The sequence below is a fragment of the Stegodyphus dumicola genome, chromosome 9 (genome assembly GCF_044657685.1).
Source record: "Stegodyphus dumicola isolate Sdum_Otavi_A_Nest chromosome 9, ASM4465768v1".
NCBI classification, from domain to species: Eukaryota; Metazoa; Arthropoda; class Arachnida; order Araneae; family Eresidae; genus Stegodyphus; species Stegodyphus dumicola.
This window is the reverse complement of record NC_140776.1, coordinates 142,230,962-142,254,880: the sequence shown is the minus strand read 5'-3', so window position 1 is coordinate 142,254,880 and position 23,919 is coordinate 142,230,962. Positions and strand designations below refer to the sequence as shown.

Here is a 23,919-nt window from a genome sequence, read left to right as displayed (position 1 = left end):
TGGTGATCTGGAGGTCATGGGGAGACGCAAAGAAACCTACCCAAGAAAATGTCCTTGGTAATGCCTGTTTGTAACCCAAATATTGAAGAATAGAAGAAAAAAGAAAAATTCTTTGTAAACCACTGTCTGTAACTGAAGTTAACCACTGTCTGAAGTTAAGGTTTTTAAACATAGATTTCATAATTTTATTACCATTTGCTTAAATTACATAATAAAAATTACAAAATAATAAAATAGCGAATGATTAACATGAAACAAATTATATTAACACATTTTTAATCTTTGTTTTACCTTAAACGTTTAACAAACGCTCAATATATAAATTCTTTATTTGTTTAATTTTCCTTTAATTTTTGTTAAATTTTCTTTTAATGTTATTGTAACATTTTTGCTTTTTCTGTATTATCGTAAATTTCTTTTTTAATATGTTCCATGATTTTTATTTATACATACAACTGTGTGAATTATGAATGAATAGCAATTTCGTAAGCAATACGGTTTTGCGTTACGATAAACCTGGCTTTTTATGCTTTCCTTGGTAAGTAAATTTCATATTTGAATAAACACAATTATAACTCAGTGTTTTTATAAACATTATATACGATTTATTGAAAAAAGTATTATACTTGCCATAACAGTAAATGTAAAAATCTGAAAGATTTCATTTTAGTTTAATCTCTACATATAATAAAAGAAAGAGTCTGTGTGTCTTTCGTTCGAGCTGCGTGTAAGCTAATACACCCAGGGCTACGAAATTTGGTATATAGGTGTATCTAGACAAGAGCCAGTGCACCTCGAAGCGAGTTTTTCAAAATTCGAATCAGAGTCTTTTAAATTTTATCTTTTAGATTTTATCGCATTATTTTGAATAGTTTCTTTCTTTTAGAAATGTGGTTTTGGTAACAGTTTTTCATTCAATTGTATACTCGACTGATGACTGTTGAAAATCAGTACTGTTGCCACTTGGAAAAATGAGGGTGATAATTCTGTGCAGTTTTTAAATTTAATGTTTCTCTTGGATACTAGACGTTTGTTGACAGAAGGCAACGGGAAGTTGGTTTAAGGAGACAAATGACATACAAATTTTCAAATATTCAAATTTTCAGTTTTGAGCTAAAACATAAAGTAGCCTGAGACAATTAGGAAGTCTTTAGAAGTCTCTCTGCCAAAAAACCTACTGTCAAATCGCATTCATGGAAGAAGTTAAAACCGACCGCGCAACCGGTAACCGATACCGTTAACCGGTAACCGACCGCGCAACCGGTTAGCGATACTGGCTGCCGTGCCGAAGGGCCCGGGTTCGAATCTTGGAGAAAGAATTGATGTTTGTAAACGTATAGTGTCAGTGCGGCATGGAATCACCCGAAATATGCGGCGAGTCGAAAATTCTTTCGAGAGGTGGATGGTAGGGGAAGAAGTGTGGTAGATCCTCAAACCCGACCAATTTAGGGTGCTCTCCATCAAAATTAGGTTGTGGAACTGAGCTAAATCGCACTGTCACCTGTAAGGTGTTCAAGAGTGTTGTCAAAGACTGGTGCTCCTTGTGCTGTTATACGTCAGACAAATGAACAACAACAACTCAAACCCCGAATGAAAGTTTTAATAATTGCATCTGGACGCGCATACCAAAAACTGTTTTTGTGAGCGTCATCATATTAAAATTAGGTTTATTAGATGCGGTAATATGTTTTAATGATAGTGTATAAAGTCGCAATAAATAGTGGAATTTTGGGAATACAACCAGGCTTTTATACGGTAAAGTTTTTGCGAAAATATATTGCGATAGAATTCGTGAGGTCCATCTCACTTACCAAAGGCTTTCTAAAATGGCTATAAAATAAGTTAATAAAACAAAAATAACTAGATGCAGAAATTCCAGTTCAAGATGATTATAGTGCAGAAAAATGTTAAAATGATTTTTTTTTTTATAAATCATTAGTGTTCAAATTGTTTTTTCAGTTTTTCTCAAAACGTGTTTTTTTTTTTTTTTTTTTTTTTTTTTTTAACTTTCGGTACACTTTTATTGAAAACTATTCAGCATAGAAGATTTAAATTTTCCACAGTTATTTATCTTAACTATTTCTTTGAAACTAAGAAGGATATAAAATTTATGATCATTAGTTTTGGCTATATTAAAAATTTAATATCATTTTTTTCTATGATTTTCAAAACATTTTACTAATTTATTTTTAAAATTTTTCTTCTTAAGTAAAATGTAAAATACTGCTTATAATTCTTAAATGATATGTTTTTAACCATCATGCAAAATTTAAAGGGGTGTGACGCAGTATTTTTTAAGAAAAATGTACCAAAACTAGCACACTATCACAGAAGATTCGTCAAAGGTAAGAGAAATTAAACAACTGGTTTTTAAAAATACTATGGATTTTATGCAATCTACAAGCTGTCTATTTGAAATGGAAAAAGAATTTAGAGTATACGTTTATTTTGAAAAAAAAAAAAAAAAAAAACGTTATACCGTAATAACCTTTGTCCCGAAATAGTGGCATTTCGCCAGTCGATATGTCACATGAACTCTTAAAGGGATATTGCTTATTTCACTGTAATTTTGTTATTTGTCATTTTAATTTATGGGTGTTTCTTTTTTTTTTGCTTGATGAAATAGTTTTGCAGGGTAAAATTCTACGCAATTTTTAAATTTAACGTTTGGTGTTCCCATCAGGCATTTTTCCGGTATATTTTAAAGTCAGACGAAGGCTGGCCGCGTAGTTCCTATTGTACAATACAACAATATCTTTAGTATACAATACAACAATAGCATATCTGTAAAGTGCGCAAAAAACAGTAATTTTATCAGAGTGCTATGATCTTTCATGCAGGAATCGTAGGTCAATCACACCGATAGCGCAGATTTTTTTTTGTTTACACAACCTTTTAAATGAAAATGTTCTTCATAAATGCACAAAAAGTTTTTTTCTGGGACACTTTGCAGGATGTTCTTAGATCACAGTTGATGTTTGAAAAGATCTGATGTTTTAGACTTTTGGACAATCATAATTTTGGTTAGGGTAAAAATGCTAGTCTTTTTCTTAGCCTTTTCCTCTTAGGAATTCAATAGTTGCAACATGCTTCCTCTCAGTTTTGGAAAATTGGGAAACAGACTCTCACACACCCTTAATATTCTCAAGTATAACAACACTTTTACATCAAGCCTTTCTAACGAAACAGTTGAGAAAGTTGAAGAAAATTTCTAATATAGCCTTAAACTTGCGCTAGTTGCAACCAGAAAATACAGAAACGTTTTACGGTAACAGCATTTATAAAATGATAGATAAAATTATCAAGAAAGCGAAACAAGTTGCATGCACAAATATCATCAAAAATATGATAACTGTGAAGATGGTTTATAAATTAAATCACGACTGAAACTATTTTGCAGAGCGATCATCAAAGAAGGCACTTGAGAAAGTGTAGCGTAATTAAATTGTAATAAAAGAAGTCTTATATTGTCAATTGCATAGTAAGATATACAGGAGGATTCAAAAGTATCGGGCAAACGCATAGAGAGAACCGAAATAAACAAATATTGCAATGGAATGTGTATGCAAAAATGTCGCTTAGAGATATTACAGTGCGGAGTTGACTGGTTAGTAAAAGCGATCTGCTGGCGCAAATCACGATTCCTTATGCGAAATTTGAAGGATATGCGTCGCTTAACGAACGCCGAGCTGGCCGACATGCATTTAATCTACGCGGTTGCGTTTAAACTAAAGCTGCTACTCAAAGAAGATACAAAGAGCCATTTCCGAATTCTTCAGCAGTTGATACGTTTTCGTCTGCTGCCCCATAGATACGTAAAATACTACATACCGGTGACCTGTATGTTTGGTACTGATACTTAATTCTCGAAACCATGAGGAATATGGCGATTTATACAGCGAAATGCTTTAATATATTGCTCAACAGCGTCCTGCAATTTAGTGCAATTAGTGTTAATTCCATCTCAAAGTGCAATTTAGGCATTCACATTCCATTTCAACAATTTCTTATTTTGGTTCCTTCTACCAACCGTTACATTAATTGCCAGATATTTTTTAAATCCCGTTGCACAGATCGTTAAAACTAGAGATAAACTAAAACTTCAAGCAAGTAATAATAATGAAATAAATTATTATAAAAATTTTTAATTTAAAATGTGTAAAACTAAACAGAATTACAAAGTTAGCTTGCTTACATTAGAATAACTGAATACGATAAACTCCACGAGAGCTATCTGCCTAAACAGTGCACAAGCAGAATTTTTAATAACTGCAAGAACTAAAATTTACAGCTGAAAGAATTCTTTAACTGTGGAAATACAGCTTTTACAAAAACAAATTTCTAAAAGACTTAAATTTCCGTAAAAGTTGCCAAGTTTAAAAACCACAAAAATTGAAACATTTATGTTTATTTTCTTGGAAACAGCAATTTTGTTGCGAACTTCTAAAAGTAAAAATGTAACTAATGCACCAAAAAAAAAAAAAAAAAAAAAAAAAAAAAAAAAAAAAAAAAAACGAAACTTGACATTTATTTGATAAAGGAATACGCGGTATTTTAATAAATTAAAAAAAAATATGCGCATTTTGTGTTTGAACTATATTACAAATCTTTTCTCAATTTTGGTGATGGAAATTTGTTTCTATGGAATCTGTATCATTATTTTTATCATATTTACAAAGTAAACACTTTTACCTCATTTCTTACTTCTTATGTTTTAGTTTAACATGCATGCCTTCGATATCTGAATTTTTCTAGAAGTCACCCATGCATAAAAAGATTCTTTTATTCTCGGTACTGCAATAAAAAGTTAACATCTTATTTCGTTCCATTTTGTTCAAATGGCATATTTGACAGTTTTCCATCGAGAAGATGACAATTCATTTTCTGACTATATTTTGCAAAACAGACTTTTTATCAGACAAACAGAAGTCTTACTTGGTGTGAAGATAAAAGGAAAGTTATACAGTTGAAAAATTGGAACGTTTCAGAAATGATTTGCTAAGCGTAACAACAAAATAAAAGAACGTTTTAAGAATATTTACGACTTGCATCGATTGACGTCTATGCTTTTTTTCACATAAAATATGCGTTGTAAGAGAATAACATAAATTGAACTTTTATTTTGCAATTTCTTCATCTGTCATAATAATTTAATACTAATTATTATGACTTATATCATAATTTCGTCATATTTATATTCCGATCTTGTTAAATTTTGTTTCAGTCATAAGGTATTTCTCCCACTTTCCTAGCGTGCCTTCGTGGTATAGTGGTTCTGCACGCTGGGACGGTATTCCAGAGGTTCGTGGTTCGGTTCCCAGCGAAAGCGATTGCTCATTTTTCAGCTTGTCTGCTTCCAAAAAATGCCTAATGTCTCTACCGTGGCGCACGAACTAAAAGGGTGTTGGATGATGATTCTCCTCACCCAGGATTTGGCGATTGGGTCCCCTAAAAATCCCACTCGCCCTTTAAAAGGGGAAGTATACAATTTATTTCTCCCACCTTCCTAGCATGCCTTCGTGGTGTAGTGGTTCTGCACGGTGGGACGGTACTCCAGAAGTCCGTGGTTCAATTCCCGGCGAAGGCGTTGCTAATTTTTCGAGCGGATGAACTAGCTAAGACTGCAGCTCTCAAACTAGAAATTGACAAAGAAGTTCCGCTTTCCGCAGAAGTTGCAAAAAGGCTTTTCAAGACAACATTTCAAGAGACTTGGTCATCACGACGGCAGGAAGAAGAGACAGGAAGATTTACTTACAACATCTTCCCAATACCTTCTCTCAAGAGGCTCAAATGCAACCGACTCTTCCTCCAAGCCCGTACCAACCACGGGAAATTCCCAGCATATTACAGACGATTCCTCAGACGAGACGTCAACTGTTCTTGCGGTTTTCGCGGGGAAGACGCGGACGCACTTCATTACCGCTCTCCTGCCCTCTGACAGAGCACCTTCGACAGCAGTTCTTTCTTTCCGACTACATCACATATCCTGTGAATAGACTGTTCACGGACTATTACTGCAACAAGGGCATCTTAGAGATAATGAAACAAGTGAATGAAAATAATTATATCCAAGAAACTAAACATTAATGTAAAATGTAGAAAGGGGGCCTAACCGTCAGATTGCCAGCAATGACTAGGATGACTTCCTAACCCTGCAGTGCCATTAACTTAGTTTGGTGGAACAGGTTAAGTAAAGTGACCATACCCTTTCCTGCTTCCAATTAACCTAGTGTCTCTACAACCTTTGTCACTAGAATTATTACAACAAAGTTAAAATAAAAAAAAAAACTATTTATTAACACGTCGACCTGACTCTTAGATAAACAGGGGAAAAATTAACAGAAGTAACATAACATATCTTTCAACTTGCAGAAAGGCAAACAACTTTTATTATACAAAATAAAATTAACTCAAGTGAAGAACACAAAATTAACAAGGTCTAATATAAACCTTGGTTCTCTTTGGCTAATTGCACACTGGGCACTTGGTCTGCACACTGGGCCGGTGTACCAGAAGTCAGTGGTTCGATTCTCGGCGAAAGCGATTGCTCAATTTTCATCTTGCCTGCTTCCAAAAAATGCCTAATGTCTCTAGGCAATAGTTAATTTGGTTTGCTATAAAAATCGATTTTTTTTCTTGCTTTACGATATATCTTTCGCTTATTTTGATTTGTTTCGTAGAAGGTCTTCCTGAAAACTGAATAAGTTTATTTTTTGTACTTTTTTCATTGCTTTTCAGATATGTGCCCTTTAAGGAATTTTATTTGAATTTATTTGGTAGTTTTTTCATGTTCGCTTTTGCTCATAACGTTAAGAAAGCATTTTTACAGTGAAAAAATTATCAAATAGAAAATTTATTTAATTTTCATCTAATTTATATTTAATTAAATATTTGAAAAATGTTGACATTATGTGTGGATAAAAATACGTTCTCTAGAAAAGATACTTAAGTTGTTTGACATCGTAAAGTCATAAAAGGGCAATTTAGCATAGAGGCGAGTTACCTATGGATTTTTGCTTTATTATACTTTTGAGTATTTTATAGGATGTCATTTAACATTTTCAAGAATGGAAAAATAACAGATTACAAGGTAATTTCTGAAAATATTGATGAGAGATCTAATCCCAGATATAGCCATGCTGCAACTCCTTTGATCTTCTCAGTGTATAAGCGTACAAATGCAAGAAAGTTTATCTCCAGGTTTGCCATAACCTGCTATCATACTACACTGCGGTAAAATGCTATCATTCTGTTCATAGTTATAAGTGTTTTTCGATTTTGTTTTCAAGAGTTTATACCTCTTATAATGGTAAACTATATGCATATGGCTATATTGTATAGCTATTAATTTTGTCGAAGCGGGAGACGTGTAAAATACAGCGTGCCCTCACCGGGTTTCGTACTCCGAGTCTACCAAATACTAGCCGGACGTGATTTACAGTTACACAACGAAGGCACGCGGAAGGAAGGGAGAAAAATCTTACACTCTCCCTCCTTTTTAAAGAGCAACTGGGAAAAGAGGAACCAAGCTTTCATTTCTGGCGATGACAAATTATGGTCCACCATATTTTAGTTCGAGCGTCAGCGAGCATCAATAAATCTGTCAAAGTGTCAAAGCAGAAGACGTGAAAATGTGCTATGACTCTTCGGGATTTGAACTCCAGAACCTTCTATTGTTATCCGGGTTTGCTTTTAAATTTCGCAACTAAAGCACGCAGTGAGGAAAATTTTTTACAATGTCATTTTACTTATACTGTTATCTGATACTGGTAAATATTTGTAGGGAGACATGCCCCAGCAGTACTCACAAGCAAGAGGTTTTATCTAAAGAGGCTGAGATGAGTTTATTTTATTTTTAAACGGAAAGGAAGGCCACCCGATTGGTATAGTGTTTAGCCTCGCAGACTGCCGTTCCGTAGAACCCAGGTCCGAATCCCGGAGAAAGCATGGATGTTTGCAAATGTATGGTATCCATGAGGCATGGGGACGCTCTAAATATGCGGCGAGCCGAACATCCTATCGAGAGGTAATGGTGGGGGAAGAAAGGTGGTAGACCCTCGGACCGGTCCCCTTCGGGGTGCTTTCCACCAAATATGGGGATGGAACTGAGGAGGAAAATCGCACTGTAAGCACCTGTAAGACGCTCAAGGCTGTTGCCAACAACAGGCGTAAACTCGCGCTCCTTGCCGTGAGGTATTTCGTGGACTTGGGCTGATTATAGGTCAGACAAGTCAGCATTAGCAAGAACAACAACAAAGGAAAGGACGACGCCTCTAATTAAAAAAATCTTAGGGAAATTCCTGAGAGTTTAGAGTTGTCATAAAATGATGGTGTGGTGTATTTAATTATGGCAAAACACACTAGGGCTATCTGCCTAAGAGGAGGGATGCCTTTCGTGGAGGACTTTCCAAGGGAAACTGGCTCGTATACACGTTACACATGGGGAAAACCACGAAAACACCCATGCAGCCAGCCCGTTCGCGGGATTCGAACCTCGGACCGAACTACCAGTGTTCAGCGACTTTACCGCTCGGCCGCTGGTGGGCCTTGTCTTAAAATAAAAAAACAATACATTCTCTTGCGCTAATGATGAAAATTCCCAATTGATCAATTTAGGACGCAAAAGTGTTAAAAATATTAGTAAGGAAGAAGTCACACTGATTAAAAATTATGATGAGGGATTAAGGATTTGAGTTACACTTATAGAAACATATAATCTCTCTTGAAAGACCGGCTGGGATGATATACCCAAGGAATCAAAAATGAAATTCTTCGATGATGAAGACATGCATCGCTTTTACAAGTAGTCAAAAACAGATGAATGATACATACATACATATATCTATACAATATTTTTAATGCAATAATTAAAATCCCTCTGTAGATTCATTAGCTTCTTTTTTTCGGGTGGGGGGGGAGAATGAGACGTAAAAAATGAGCAATGCCCTCGCCGGGACTTGAACCTGGACCTCTCGAGTGTGCTGCGCTTGCACCACGAAGACATGCTAGAAGGAAAAAAGAGGAATACAGTATCTTATACGTCTTGAATTAATTTGATTTTTTCTGTTTTTAGATGCAAGTAGAAATGAATTGTTGACTTTTTTTCCATTGCAGCCGCTGAGGATGCAAAGATTTGGGTTATGGATCGAAAAGCATTTCACACGATAATGATGAAAACAGGATTACAAAGGCAAGAAGATAATATGAAGTTTTTAAGGAGGTAAATGTTTCTATTTTACATCGCTTATATCTATTTCATCAGATCTTTTTTTGTTCCTCGAGAAATTCTAGAAGGAAAGCTGAATATTTTATCTATATGGATTTTGATAGCAATTAGTAATTAAAAAAATAACTATTATTTAGTGAAACAGAAACTCATAGTGCTTATTGTTGTTAGACTTGTTCACTGAGAAAATGTTTGTCATTAGTAAAATGGCACTGACTAGTGAGATGATATGATAGTATCAATGATTAGTGGTACTGCACTCACTCCGTCATTCAGAGACGATTAATGGATTGGATTTCTGTCTTGTGTTAACTGCGTTCACTTATGATCATAAATTAGGTGAAAGGATTCAAGAACATTCCTAACGCTTATTGTTATGGCAGTGATTCTTAAGCTATGGTCCAAGAACCTGTAGGTGTCTGAAGATAAATATTCAGTGATTTACGAGTTATTTCTTAAATTAAACTTTTGTAAGCACCGCTTCCGACCGTAGTAGTGGCGTAGCAGTGAACGGCTAGAGTCCGCCACTTTTATTAGCACCAGAGCTATTATTATTCTGGAAACAAACTTTTAGGTCCGAATTACTTTTCAAATTCATCGCTTCGTTAGATGTTATCAAATCTTATCACCAAATGTTATTGCCGTGAGTTATTTTTAAAAAAATTAAATAATGAAGAATTTGTATGTATATATGTACGTTCTTCGCATTATGGTAAAACAATGACATAGAGAGCAATTGTTTTTAACACACGTAGTCTTCCTCTGCAACATGGGCACTTTAATGTCTGAATTTTTAATTTTGATTTATTTCATATTTTGAAAAAAAAATAGTGAATTTTTATTTAACAAACTCGGCGATTTGAAAGGAAGAAAAAGCAACACTTTTCGAAACAAAACATTTTTATCTCCAGCTCTCCAGACTTTTGCCATTTCGCAAAATGTAAGAGTTTTCAAATTTAATCTACAGATTCGGCTCTTTGAAAGCAATCTGGAACCACTGCCTCAAATACAGTACTTATCATCTCCACGCAACAGCATGTTGCCATTCAGAAATTTGAAATTTTCAAAAATCTTTCTCTTACTGAGTAGCAAACCAAGTGGTTGAAAAGCAATAAAAGCAGTTCTTAAAATATGTTTTGTACTTTATAATTCGGTAGATTTGAACAGAAATGTATTTAAATAAGATGTCTAATTAGAAATATTCAATAAATTTAAGAAATTACACTAGCTGGACTCATTAAAATTATCATATACTTTTCTCTTTTTATGATAACTGTTTTAGCCCACTGGCTGTCAGAGCTTCTTTAGAAATAATATAGGGAATATAAAATTATGTATGGTGACACCTAACAGTCTGTCGTGAATTCAAATGATATGCAATTTTTAAATATTTTGTGATTTTGCTCTTGAATTTTTTTGTGGCATTAGTGTGAAGAGAACGATGCTTAATAATAAAGCTAATAAGAATTTTAAAACAACAAATTTGGCCAGAGGGTGCCCTAGAGCAGACAGTTAACCAACGATGCTCAGTGAGAGCAAAAAAACGTAACAAATCCTCTAGTGCAAAGCTTATATCTGGATCCTTTCAGATTTTTTTATCTTTCTTTATTCCAAATTTTACTAAGAAAAACTGCTTGGTCAGCAATTTCCAGAAATTGAAACTTTGGTTCCTAGAATTGTTTGTGAGGTGGTTATGAAAGCCAGCTTAAGGAACAGTAAGCTGACTACTCCGTGAAATTTGCTTTCAAGCGAAATATATTTTCTGACTTAATCGCTAAATATCTATAACTAAATCAGTTAGTTTTTGAAGTTGCCATTTTAAATTTGAAAAATATTTTGAATTATATATTATTTAAACTGTAAAACAATGCACACTTTAAAATACATACGCATTTTCAAGCACTTAACTATATTTAAAATAAAAAAAATTACGAAGAATATTTTTTAATAAGTTAAACTCCTATATTTTCTTTTAGAAATTTTTTTACACTTTCTGATTTATTTTTACTGTATAGAAATTACAAGTATATTGTATTAGTATATTGTATTAGAAATATGGTTAGAAATTATAAATATACGGTCCAAATCATTGATCATTGTTTGGCATATTATTTGTTAATTTATATAACTGTATTGATTTTACTTGCAAATCATTTTTAAAAAGCAAAGTTTGAATATTTGTTTTCTTTGTTTTATGAAGTTTTAAGTTTTCGAAAAGTTGTTTACTGAAAAACGAAAATGTTCTTGAGTGTGGTGCCGGAAGGTTTCTTTTGAGCTTAGCTACAAAAGTTTGGAACTTCCACTAACAAAATTACATTTCTTTCGACTAAAGAAAATATTTCTTTATGAAGAAATAAGTAAAGAAATACACTTTTTCTTAAAAACACATAAAATTCTTTTTAACAGATGGCGAAGTTTTTTCGTTTTCAGTTTTTTTATATAACACTGAGAATGATGTTAGCAAAAATGTTTCAAGAATAATTTTACAGTTTAATTTGAAAGTTTTTATTATTTTCCTAGTTCTTGGAATTTTCAGTTTCATTTATTAGTTCTTATAGTTCAAGACTACAGCACAAGTTACTATAGAAGCATTCATCTCAGACGTTTAATTAAATATAAAAATCTGATGTGTGCACCACATGACTTCCTTGTACAGAATATTAAATTATACCCATTTTTTTCTTGCGTTTCATTTAAACTTATTGGATTAAATTAAATCTACTTCGTCGATAGCGCATAAACCACAATAGAAGATTAACCACAATAGTACCGGATTCCTTCATCTATGTATTAAATCATGACATATATATACATATACACATATATATGCAAATACATACATATATGTAATAATAGCAAGAAAATGCCAGAACACTGCTGATGCGTACGTAGATCCATATTGGAGAGGAAAAATTCTGATTGTGTATTATGCTGATGTGTTGAGATCATAATATCTAAAAAACTTTAAAATTCACTACATGTGTTTACCATAGCGACACTCTGGCCCTGGGTTCACTTAAGAGCGTTACATTTCATTCATTTTTTAACTCAGAATGCACAAAATTTATATCATCTTAAGAATTATCTAATCGTTGCCACATGTTTTACTTAAATACTATAATAAATCTAAAACGATGTATAAAATGTATAAAAGAATTTAAGAAAAGAACAACAACAAAAAAGAAACAGTTTTTCACAGACGATTCACTATTTCTCATTCAATTAATTCAGTTCTCACTTCGCGACAAGGCAAAAGTGAGTTAAAACTCAAGATGTCAGTATTGAAAATTATTAAGTAAATCTTAAACACTTATTTCCTAGGATAAATTCCAGAATGGATTAAGCATGATTTAATTCGCAATAATAAAAGAAAGCGTTATCTTTGTTATAGCGAAGCTTACTTTCTCTGGATTGGCAACAAATCTACTATTCTGCTGTTTCAAATATAAACAAGCAATGGCCGCCATGGAAAAATTATTAGCCTTAGCGGAACTTAAACAACTTTTAAATTGTTGATAATTCTGAAAATACTGCATGCAGATTTATGAAAGGCGTAAAATCCTTAACCGGAAGATAAGAACATAATTCCATCATTTTAAAGCAAAAAAGCACAATTCACAAACATATAAAAATAAATAAACTGAGATCACGGAGCCGAGTAACAAAGCGGATATATAGTTACATACTTTTGGTGTGGCCGATTGCAACCAAAATACGAGGTGCACATCTACATGTTATAGCAGTCCTATAACAGAATTTCAACGTTCGGAGGCTACTCGTTTTAGAGATATGCGAGATACATACGTACGTACGTACGCACAGACGCCAAGGAAAATTCTCTTCAGAATTCATTTAAAATTACTTTTAAAACTTTTTTGGGCGAAAAGAGTTTTTATCCTGTCCTTACGTACAGATGTCACGCAAAAATGTCATTAATACAAATGAGATGACAAGACGAATGATTAAAATTTTATTGGAGAGCCAAAAGTGTTAATTTTACATTTAGTTTTTAATAAAAGTCTAAACTTTAAAACGGGTTCGAAATTTTTTTGAAATAGTAATAATAAATGAAATTGTAATGAAAAATAAAATCAAAAATTTAGAAATAAGTAAATCAAATACAAAATTAAGATAAAAACAGTAATATATTAATAATAATAAAATTAATGCTAAGGAAAATAAAATATTAAGGAGAAAGAAATATAAAATTTAAAAAGTAACAATAAGAAAACACACACAAAAAAAATTAAATAAAAGTAAATATTAATAAACAAATAAGTAAAAATAAAAAAGCATTTAAAAGGGAATATGATATAAACATAGTAAAAAGTAACTTAATTGCAAAAATATAATAAAAATAATTCTTAAGCTTTAATTAAAAGCCTTAATTTTGGCAAAATGCACAGTTTAGTCATAATTAAGCCGCTTCCTTGGCTCCCCAATTAATCTCTTTTTTATTAAATAAATATAGGTTCTGCTTATGAGCTCAGTTTTTCAGTCAGTCAAGGAGATCATCACATGATCAGTTTCCTGTCAGTTAATGTCCAATTTTTATGCAATCAATGAGATCGTCACTTATTTAGTCACTGGTCAGTCAATGTCCTATATTTATTCAGTCACTTCAGTCGCTGGTCAATTAGTGTGATCGTCAGTTAGTCAGGCTCTCGTCAGTCAATGTACAAGTTTTAGTCAATCAATTAGATTGGTGTCATTTCGGACAAATTTATCACGAACATAAATTGAAATTATGTAAACTTAGATTTTGATATGATGCTTTAAACTGTTATGTTTATTTTTAATTTTTTTAAAGCGAAAATATTTCAGTAAAGCTTTTCTTAATTTTGAAATTGTGAAACGCCTGCTAGGATGCGATAAAGGATGTTGAGTATTCTCGTCATCAACGTAGATAACAGCGACGGTATCAACGACGATATCAATAAGGCGTTCTTGAAATTCTTGAATTGGTTTCACTTCTATTCTGTCTACTTGATCCATTTTGCTATTTATTTCTCGTTCATTATTTGTGTTGATGAGATTGCCGAAATTGATGTCCCCTTGTGCTCCAAGATCGGTATGCGATACAATGCATTCAGCATCCAATGATTTAATAGAGGCATTCAAACTGGGGTTTTCCTGGTTGAAGATGGTTATACTGCTATTCATGCCTGTTTGATTACCTGAGTAATCAGGTTTTTTGTAATCAAAATTCCTTTCTGTTTCATCATGGAGGTAATTCAATTGATTTTCATCACTTATATCGTAAACTTCAGTGGGATTATTATTGAAATCTTTGGCAAAACGTTCGATGTGGTCAGTGTCACTATCAATATGCAAATTAAGAAGATTATTATCAAAAGCTTCGTTAGAAACTTGGAGGAGATGGGTGTCATTGTCTATATCCACATCAAAGAAATCGTCATTAAGTTCATGAATATCAGCATATGAATCAAAGTAATCTAAATTATGTACCTTCTTTCCGGCATTATAGTTGTGTTCATTCAGGGTAATGGTATTTTCATCGTACCTTTTTCGAGTTTTCTCTTCTCTTCGAGGAAACAAAATGAAGGCAATCGCAAAACAAATAAGTATGCCCAATAGGCTGTCGATAAACTGTGTTGGTATAAAAACGTAACATAATACTGTCAACAAAAAGAAGCCCATTTCTAAAAATGGCTCAAACTCGTTTTCACCAGTAAAATAACAAATTTAAGCAAATGTGATCCACACGTAAAATTTTAGCACCACTAGATTTGATATCTCTAATGATTATGGTTTATTAGCATTGTTAAAATAGTATTCATTAACTTTGTTGTAATTCAACAAAAGTCTAAAACAATTATTGGTAACTTGATTGTTACAAATGTTATTAAAAGGATTCGTTGAATATGTAGCAATGAAAGATGTTCTGATATATAACTCTACTCATAATAAAAAGGAAGTTTCTGTGTGTATTTCTTTCGTTCATGCTGCGTGTAAACTAATAGACCCAGGGCTACGAATTTGGTACATAGAGACATCTACACAAAAGCCAGTATACCTCGAGCAGAGTTTTAATCTCAACAATATGCTTCCATAAGAAACCATCATATCAGACGACATTCTGACATCATATCAGGCGACGACATTTCATACGACCATCATAACAGACATTGTGAACATTGAAAACCGAGTGAATAGAACATATCGTTTCAATTCTTTATATTTCTCAATAACAAGATATAATAAGTTAAGACAACATGGCATTTTCAAAACGCTTACCTTACTAAGGGATTCAGGGAATGGAATTAAGGTAGCTCGTGCGATGGTCACTTTCTCATCCAACAGATTATTACTAGAGAGCGGAAACGAGAAAGTGACTTATATTTCATCTTCGGTGAACCAACAGAGCTAAATTATGCGCCTGCTTAATGCTGTTGGCTGAACATCCTTCTAACACTTACACACATGTCTGAAAACATTTATGAGACTTAGAATGGAAATCTTTATTATCTTCACTGCTTATTGGGTCACAATCATAGAGTTAAGGGAAGTGGAATTTTAATTAAACTATTCTTTTGTCTTTTCTCTAAAATCAGTGCATTGTTTTCAGAATATTATATTCGATCTAAAGGTCTCACATCGCTTTTCCTCCTGCTCAAATCTTTTGATTTTTATTTATATATAAAATCATAAACACTTTCGCTCACCACTTACCAACATGAACGTATATATAATTTAGGTACATGCACCCAATCAAATATCTGATGTGGCCAAAACACGACTTCTCTGTATAGACTATTAAAACACCTTCATTAATAACTGTAAAATAGATAAAAGTCAAAAACGATTATTACAGTTAAAAACAATTTTTACAATTAAAATTACAGTTTCTGCATCCAAACACACAAATCAGCCAACAGGCAGACAGACCAAAATTTTGGTATACAATATTGAAAGTTAATGTTTAGTCTCCCTATGGAAACGGACATGGAAGTTGGACTCTACTAACTCTTTCAAATGCAAATAAATGGTGGCCTCGTTGCGCCTTCCATCACTTTTACATTGCTCATAAATCGATAACTATCCCATGCACTAAAGTTGCAAAATCCGTAATCGCAACATAAGAACAACATAATTCTACCCCTTTAAAAGGCAAAAATGCAAAATTTACTAATATAAAGAACACAAATACAGAGCTGAACGAACCGATGTACTAGAACAGGGATATATATATATATATATATATATATATATATATATATATATATATTTATACATGTTAAAGTGACCGATTGCCACGAAAAAGCGAAGAGTACAACTATATGTTATAGTACTTCCATATACTAAAACATTCTACGTCTACTCATTCTCGAGTTATTCGAGATAAGTATCTCTTGAAACGAAAATACTTGCAAATACCAAAAAATCTCTTTTCTGAATTCATTTTAAAATCCGTTATTGGAAAAAAGAGCTCCATATTTATTCTGTCCAGATACTATGCCAAAAAATATGTTTCCAATTAATTTAAAGTGGGTTAAATTGGGTCACAATCACAGAGTTTCCTTAAAACCTAATTTTTTGCAAATACAGTTCTTACTTTAATTTGTACAAGGAAGTAGAAGGTGACAGTTTTGTATCTTTGTGAGAACAGTGTGACTACATCGATTCTTGTATCGTTATCACGCGCGAGCACGTGCGTCGAAAGGTATAAATACTGGAAGGACTGGTTTGTCTCTCTCTGTTTTTCGTCTTTCCCCTCTTGCTGTCTGACGTCGAGCTTAGCGGGTGTGTGGGCCCACACACATACTCAGCAGTCGCCATTTGTTCCTGTCTAATTTTGCCGAGAAAGAAGCAGAATGAAGAAATCCAGTACTTAAAGTAGATATTTGATTTGTGAATAATATAATATACGCGCAAGTGTGTGGAATTTATGAATAAAATAAACGCGCAAACAGAATATAAGTAACTGTTCGACTTCAAGATGTGATTGACCAGCAATGTGTCACCACGTGCGACGTGTGTAAAAATCATATGAATGTAAAAGGAAAAAAGAAGAGCTTATAAGTGTGTAACCAGACAGCGCGATAATATGAAGATAGAATTCATCAAGTTTCAACCGCAAAATTATTCGATGGAACAGGATTGCGCGAATAGTCACGCGTCGGCACTCCACGGACATTCCATTTGAGTTATCGCATTGCTAGTATCTAAGTTATGATATTTTAGTATGTATACGTGTGTGATAAATGTGTCTTATTTAATCCAGAAAGTATGTGTATTGAAATAAATATGTGATTGGAAAAAGAAAATAATCGGCTCATGCATGCATCAGTGGGTAAGTCTTGTTAATCTATTTAGTAATGATTATGCAATGTACTAAACACCAAATTTTAGTTTAAGTATTTACGCAAAATTAATTTGTACTTGATATTCTTAGTATCGACACTTTATACGATCACGGCCGGCAACACCACATTTATGGTGCCGTGATTAGGATATAATAATAAAGGCACTTTATGGTGCCGTGACCAGGATTATAATAATAAAGGCACATTATGGTGCCGTGACAAAAAAAAAAAAAAAACAAAAAAAAAAAACAAAGTGGGAAATTAAGTTTTAACTGTTTCATTTCAGGTAGAGAACCATTTTATGCTTATGCCTAAAAATATAACTACACATGTGATTCCAGTTTAATAATTGCTTAAATATTTTGAATTTTGTGATGATGTATGATATCAAATAGGTGAATATTAGTAATGATTGGATAAAATTTTGAATTTTGTGTTTATCTGATATGAATCATTAAGAAAAAGTTGAAAATTGCATATGTAAAAAAAAATATATATATATAGAATTCCATATGACTGTTTCCTGCTAATGTGAAATAATTTAATGATAAAAAATAGATATGTGAAAATGGTAATATCAATTCAAAATTGGTCAGTATTTAAGAAATTATTCCTGAATGTATATCATATTGTGTGGTAAGGAGTATGTAATAACTTGTATCCATGTGAAAAATTTCGATAAGTTACAATAGTGTATTTATGAATGTACTATACATTAGAAGTAATAATAATAGTAATTTAGAGTGGTACTAAAGTATAGTAAATTGATTCAGAATGGCTAAGAAAAATAATGTAATGAATGAGTCTGGCTACTGCTCTGCCTACTTTTTCAGGGGAGCATGACGAAAATATAACGTTTTTTTTAGATCAGTTATGCCAAATGGCAAATTTAGAGAACTGGAATGAGAACAGAAAAAGTTTGGTGTTAAAAATTCAATTGAGGGGTAAAGCATTAAAATTTGTAATTGATAATGAATCGTGTAAAGATATGTCATTTGATGATTTAAAAGCATTACTAAGTAAAAAATTTGCAAAATCTCAGTCATTTGACACAATTCAAAATAACTTTAACTCAATTAGACAGACCCCAGATCAGTCAGTCGAGGACTTAGCGGAAAAAATGAATACTTATGCCACAAAATATTTTGGGTGCTATCCTAGTTCGAGTGAAGAGGTACATAACCTCACTCAAAAAGCAATGCTTTCAAAATTCTTAGAAGCTCTCAGACCAGATTTAAGACTGGAGGTTAAAAAACTAGGACCTATTGATTTTGCTACTGCTGTTAAACAGGCAAAGAACATAGAAAAAGCATTGGAGGATTCTGGTAATAGCTCACAGACACATGATTTTTCACCTGAATTAAATACATTAATTATGCAACAAATGCAAAATAATAGAGCCATTGAGGATTTGTCAAAAAATTCAATGAAATTTTACCTAATGGTAGTGTAAACAATGTAACTAGCCTAGAAAATAATGCTACACAAAGTAGTAGTAATAGAGAGTCTTGTCATATTTGCCAACAGAATCATTGGACCTTATTTTCCTTATTTTGAGTGTCCTTATTTTAAAGGAAAATAAAGAGTGTCCTTATTTTCCTTCAAACAATAATTTTCAATATTATAGACAGGCTAGAAACAACCAGAGAAGAAATTTTTATAGGGGTAACTTTATCAATAGAAGGAATAGATATAATAGTCGGTATGCTTTCACGCAAGGTAATAGACTACAGAACAGTAATAGAAATAGGCCACAATACAGAAGATACAATACTCGTACAAATAATTTAAACTAATGAAGGGTACTTGCAGATCTCCCAGATACACAAAGTATTACTCAAGTGCCTATAAAACAATTTGGGGGAACAAGACAAAATAAAAAAAATAAGGAACTCAAATAGGCCAAATACACATGAAAGATTCCGACACAAAATTAAAGAAAGTAATGAACAAAAATCGGTAGCTTCTTGCCAGACTAATAGTATCACAGAATTACCAGTAATAGAAATCAAATTTGGCGACTTTGTGGTAGAAGCATTACTTTATACAGGTGCAAATTTAAGCTTAATACAGCCAGACACCTTGCAAGTAATAAAAAATTACACAAAGATTCATTACTTAAGCAGATCTGTAAGAATACATACGCTAAATAATGCTACTATCCCATATGTATCTGCTGTAAACTTAAAATTTCGTTTAGGAAATAAATGGCTTGCCAACCAATTTTTTGTTACACAACATAATTGGAACACAAATTATCAAATGATTTTAGGGTATGATTTCATTCAAAAAAATAAGATACTTATAGATGCAGATAAAAGTCAGTTAATCATTGATAACACATATTTTGATCTTTTGGACAAAAGAAAAAACTGTACTAATATTAATGCAAAAAAGGTAGACAAGAATAGTAGACCAGAGGAGTCGGGTATTGTAAGAGTAGTATTGAATACCAGAATTGCGCCAAATACAGCAGAGATAGTAAAGTTAAGCATTCCAATTAATATGCAGAAAGAAAAGCAAATAATGTTCTCACCAGACAGGCGAAAAGTGGGCAAGATAGGTGTGACTGATTCAATTCATGAGATAAGTGACAGGCAATATATATTCACCATAATCGAAAACAATTCCAATTCCACAATTATTCTAAGAAAGGGTGAAAAGATTGGTAAGGTATATAAAGTCGAAGAAAAACAATTTGAAAAACCTAGAGAGCAACAAAATTTGCAGATTAACCATATAACTTTAAAAGAAATTAAACAATTAAGAAAGGAGGAATTAAGCCCAAATGATTTTGATTTAAGTCGTTTAGAAGCAGAACAAAAAAATAAGATGATTGAAATGCTCATGAAAAATTCAGCTGTGTTTTCAAAATCTTACACCACTCTGGGTGAGACTGATGCTGTCGTGCCACAATTTAATTTATTACATAACTTTCCAATTCAAACTAGACCATACACTATTCCTCGCATTGCTAAAAAATATGCCCAAGAGGAGATAGCCAAATTGTTAGAAGCAGGTATTATAGAGCCATCGACATCGAGTTAGTTTTCCAGTAATTTTTGTCAAAAAGAAAGCACCACCTAATACTGATCCTAGCAAATTAAAATTTAGAATGGCAGTAGATTATAGATTGTTAAATTGCATAACTGAATCATATCAAATATGTCTACCTAAGATTTCAGATATTTTGCATAATATAGCAGGTAAAAGTTATTATTGTGTGCTAGATCTTAAGTCAGCATTTTTTCAAATAAAGTTAGATCAGAAAGATAAAGAAAAATTAGCCTTTTGCACGGAACTTGGCAATTTTCAACCAACTTGGTTACCTTTTGGGGCAAAAAATTCATCTGCTTATTTCCATACTTTAATATCAAAATGTTTAGGTGAATTGCAGGGTCCAAATTTACAATATTTTCTAGATGACATAATTGTTGCAGCCAACAGTATAAATGAACTAGCAATTATTTTACAAAAGGTGTTTGACAAGTTAAAAAAATTTAATTTAACATTAGACCCAGCCAAATTGCAGTTATGTAAACAAGAGATTACGTATTTAGGTTTTTCGGTTAATAAGAATGGTTTTGCTCCTTCAGAGGAGAATATTCAGAAAGTAGCCAAATTTCCTAGGCCAAGAAATGTGAAAGAGGTTCAAACATTCATAGGCATGGTAAATTATTTTCGACACTTAATTTTTAATTATGCAGAAATTGTCAAGCCAATAGTAAATTTAACAAGAAAGAATATACCATTCGTGTGGAACGAGAGATGCCAAAATGCATTAGATAAAATACAAGAATTAATTTTAGAAAAACCCACAATAAAAAACATAGAAAATGATAAACCTTTATATTTAGTAACCGATGCTTCTAGATCAGCCATTTGTGGCATATTAATGCAAAAAACTGATGAAAAGTTTTTCCCAGTACAATTTTACTCAAAAATTTTAACACCTGCTGAGGCTAGATATCCTTCAATTAGGAGAGAACTTTATGCAATCTTCAGATCAGTAAAGCAATTTCACGAACATCTGTATGGGAAAAAATTTATAATATTAACGGATGCTAAACCTCTGACTTTCCATATTAGTCTTGACAAACAGCCAGATATTGTAGCACGTTGGTTGTTATATTTACAGGAATTTCAATACACGATGGAGCATATTCCTGGTTTAAAAAACCCAGCAGACTACTTGTCAAGAGTTTCAGAGGATGTAGTGGTAAACAATGTAAATATATTTAAGACCAATGATAATTTGTCTATTCAAAATATAATTAGTAAACAGCAAAGTGATCCAGACATAAAATCAATCATAAAAAAATTACAGGATAACCACAAAGAAAGTGTAGAACAATATTTTATTGATAGTCATACAGATGTAGTAATGATAAAATTAAAACCTGTAAATATGAGAAAGAAAGACAGAAGTATCCAGAATAAAATTCTAATTCCTAAGGCATTAATTAAAGATGTATTACAGACAGTTCATGCGCCTCACTTTGGTATTCAAAAGACATATGAGTTTGTAAAGGCAAAGTATTATTGGAAAGGTATGTACAGCGATACGAAAAGTTTTGTAGAAATTGTTCAGATTGCTTACAAAATAAGTCTAGACCTCACAACACTCTGCCACGTCTAATTCCTAAGAAAGATCTTGCTCCTGGAGAGATGATAGCTATAGACATAGTTGGTAAACTGCCAAGATCCATAGATAATAAGTTTTATGTACTCACTATCATTGATCATTATTCCAGATATTTGGAAACAGTTCCGTTAAACAACTGCACTTCTCAATCCATCATAAAATCTTTAAATGATTATTTTGCCAGATTTGGCATTCCAAAAATTTTGTTATCAGACAACGGTTCCTATTTTTGTTCCACAGAATTTACTCAATTTTTAAAATCGCTAAAAATAGAACACAGAAAAAGTTCAATTTATTATCCACAGTCCAATGGGTTGATTGAAAGAGTGCACAGGGTAATGAAAGAATCAATTGCAGCAATATCAAACAAAATATTTGAATGTTCACAAAAAGTACTGATGTTTAAACTGTATTATAATAATGCTAAACATTCTGTAACTCAATTTTCACCAGCAGAACTATTTTTCGGTAGAACATTAAATACTCCCATAGATAGCAATGATCCTCTTAAATTAGCAGAAGATTTTCAGGAATATTCCAAAAGGATAAAGGAACAATTGAGTAGAGATAAGCAACAAGTAAAATTAAATGAGGATGAATACTTTAATTGTGCAAAAAAATATTTGAAAGGGAGAAAAATTCCAGAATTGAAATCAGGGGATAAAGTTTTTATGCAGGAATTTACTGATCGAAGGGTGCTACATCCAAAATACAAAGAGCCATATGAGATCATTAAAAAGCTACGAAATGATAATTATATAATACAATTAGATAATAAAACCACTAAAGTTCACGTAAGTAAATTGTTTTTACAAAAGCCTTCAAGAGTAGATTCAACACAAAATGAGGATTAGGAGTGTAACACAATTGTAAATTGTCGATCAGCAAATCAAAAAAAAAAAAAAAAAAGTGTAAAGAAGTTATGATTATGATAAGAATGTAGTATGTGTACAAGCTAGATAATGAATGATAATCATGTGTGGTATGGGTCAATTTAGTGTAATAAAGCGCTAATTGCACGATTTTGGTAGAGTTGGCTGGTCCATATACCAGAAGAATTGAATTATACTATGCAGGGTCTCATTGATTACTAGTAGCAGATTCAAAAAAAAAAAAAAAAAAAAAAAAGTGTGGTTCAAATCTCCTTGTCTTACTGCTGAATCAAATTGAAGGTATGTAATTTAGCAGTGGGTCTAATACAAATGTAGCTTGTAACAATGTCATGACATATTGGTATATGAAATGTATGTGTAAAATGAATATGATCAAATGATAAAAGTAGCTATGTAATGAAATAGTGAATGTGATTCTAAAATGTAAAGAATGAAATAAGGTAAACAATGGTTAAGAGGAGTTCCATCAAAATTGATAATGTAAATGTTCTTAGTTTAAGTGATTGATTGGATATTTAATAATATGTGAATTGTAAATTATGTGTCTTAAGTGCCAAATTTTCAGTGCCTGGAATCGCATCTGTGGTGATATTTTAGGAAAGAGTAGACGTGCATGAGTACGTAAAAGAATAATACTAATGTAAAAAATATATATCACAAAATGTTTAAAATGCTGTGGTTTTTTTTTCAAGCAATGTGAGATATTAACGTGAAATATGTGTGATAGTGCATACGAAAGCTCAACTGTGTTCATAGAATGAGGAATGTATGGAGTGCCAACGAAATGATAAAGTGCAGTGCCTTTGCAAATGATGTAAAGATTGGTGT

General features: G+C 32.4%; 1 protein-coding gene across 1 annotated transcript in view; it reads left to right on the top strand.

Moving 5' to 3' along the window:
* LOC118183323 (cGMP-dependent protein kinase 1-like) overlaps positions 1–23,919 on the top strand; it is a 509,379-nt gene that overhangs the window by 197,154 nt on the left and 288,306 nt on the right. The window contains exon 5 of the mRNA XM_085824166.1: positions 9,115–9,220. Coding sequence (XP_085680292.1) covers positions 9,115–9,220 — 106 coding nt within the window. The remainder of the gene's footprint in view (positions 1–9,114; positions 9,221–23,919) is intronic.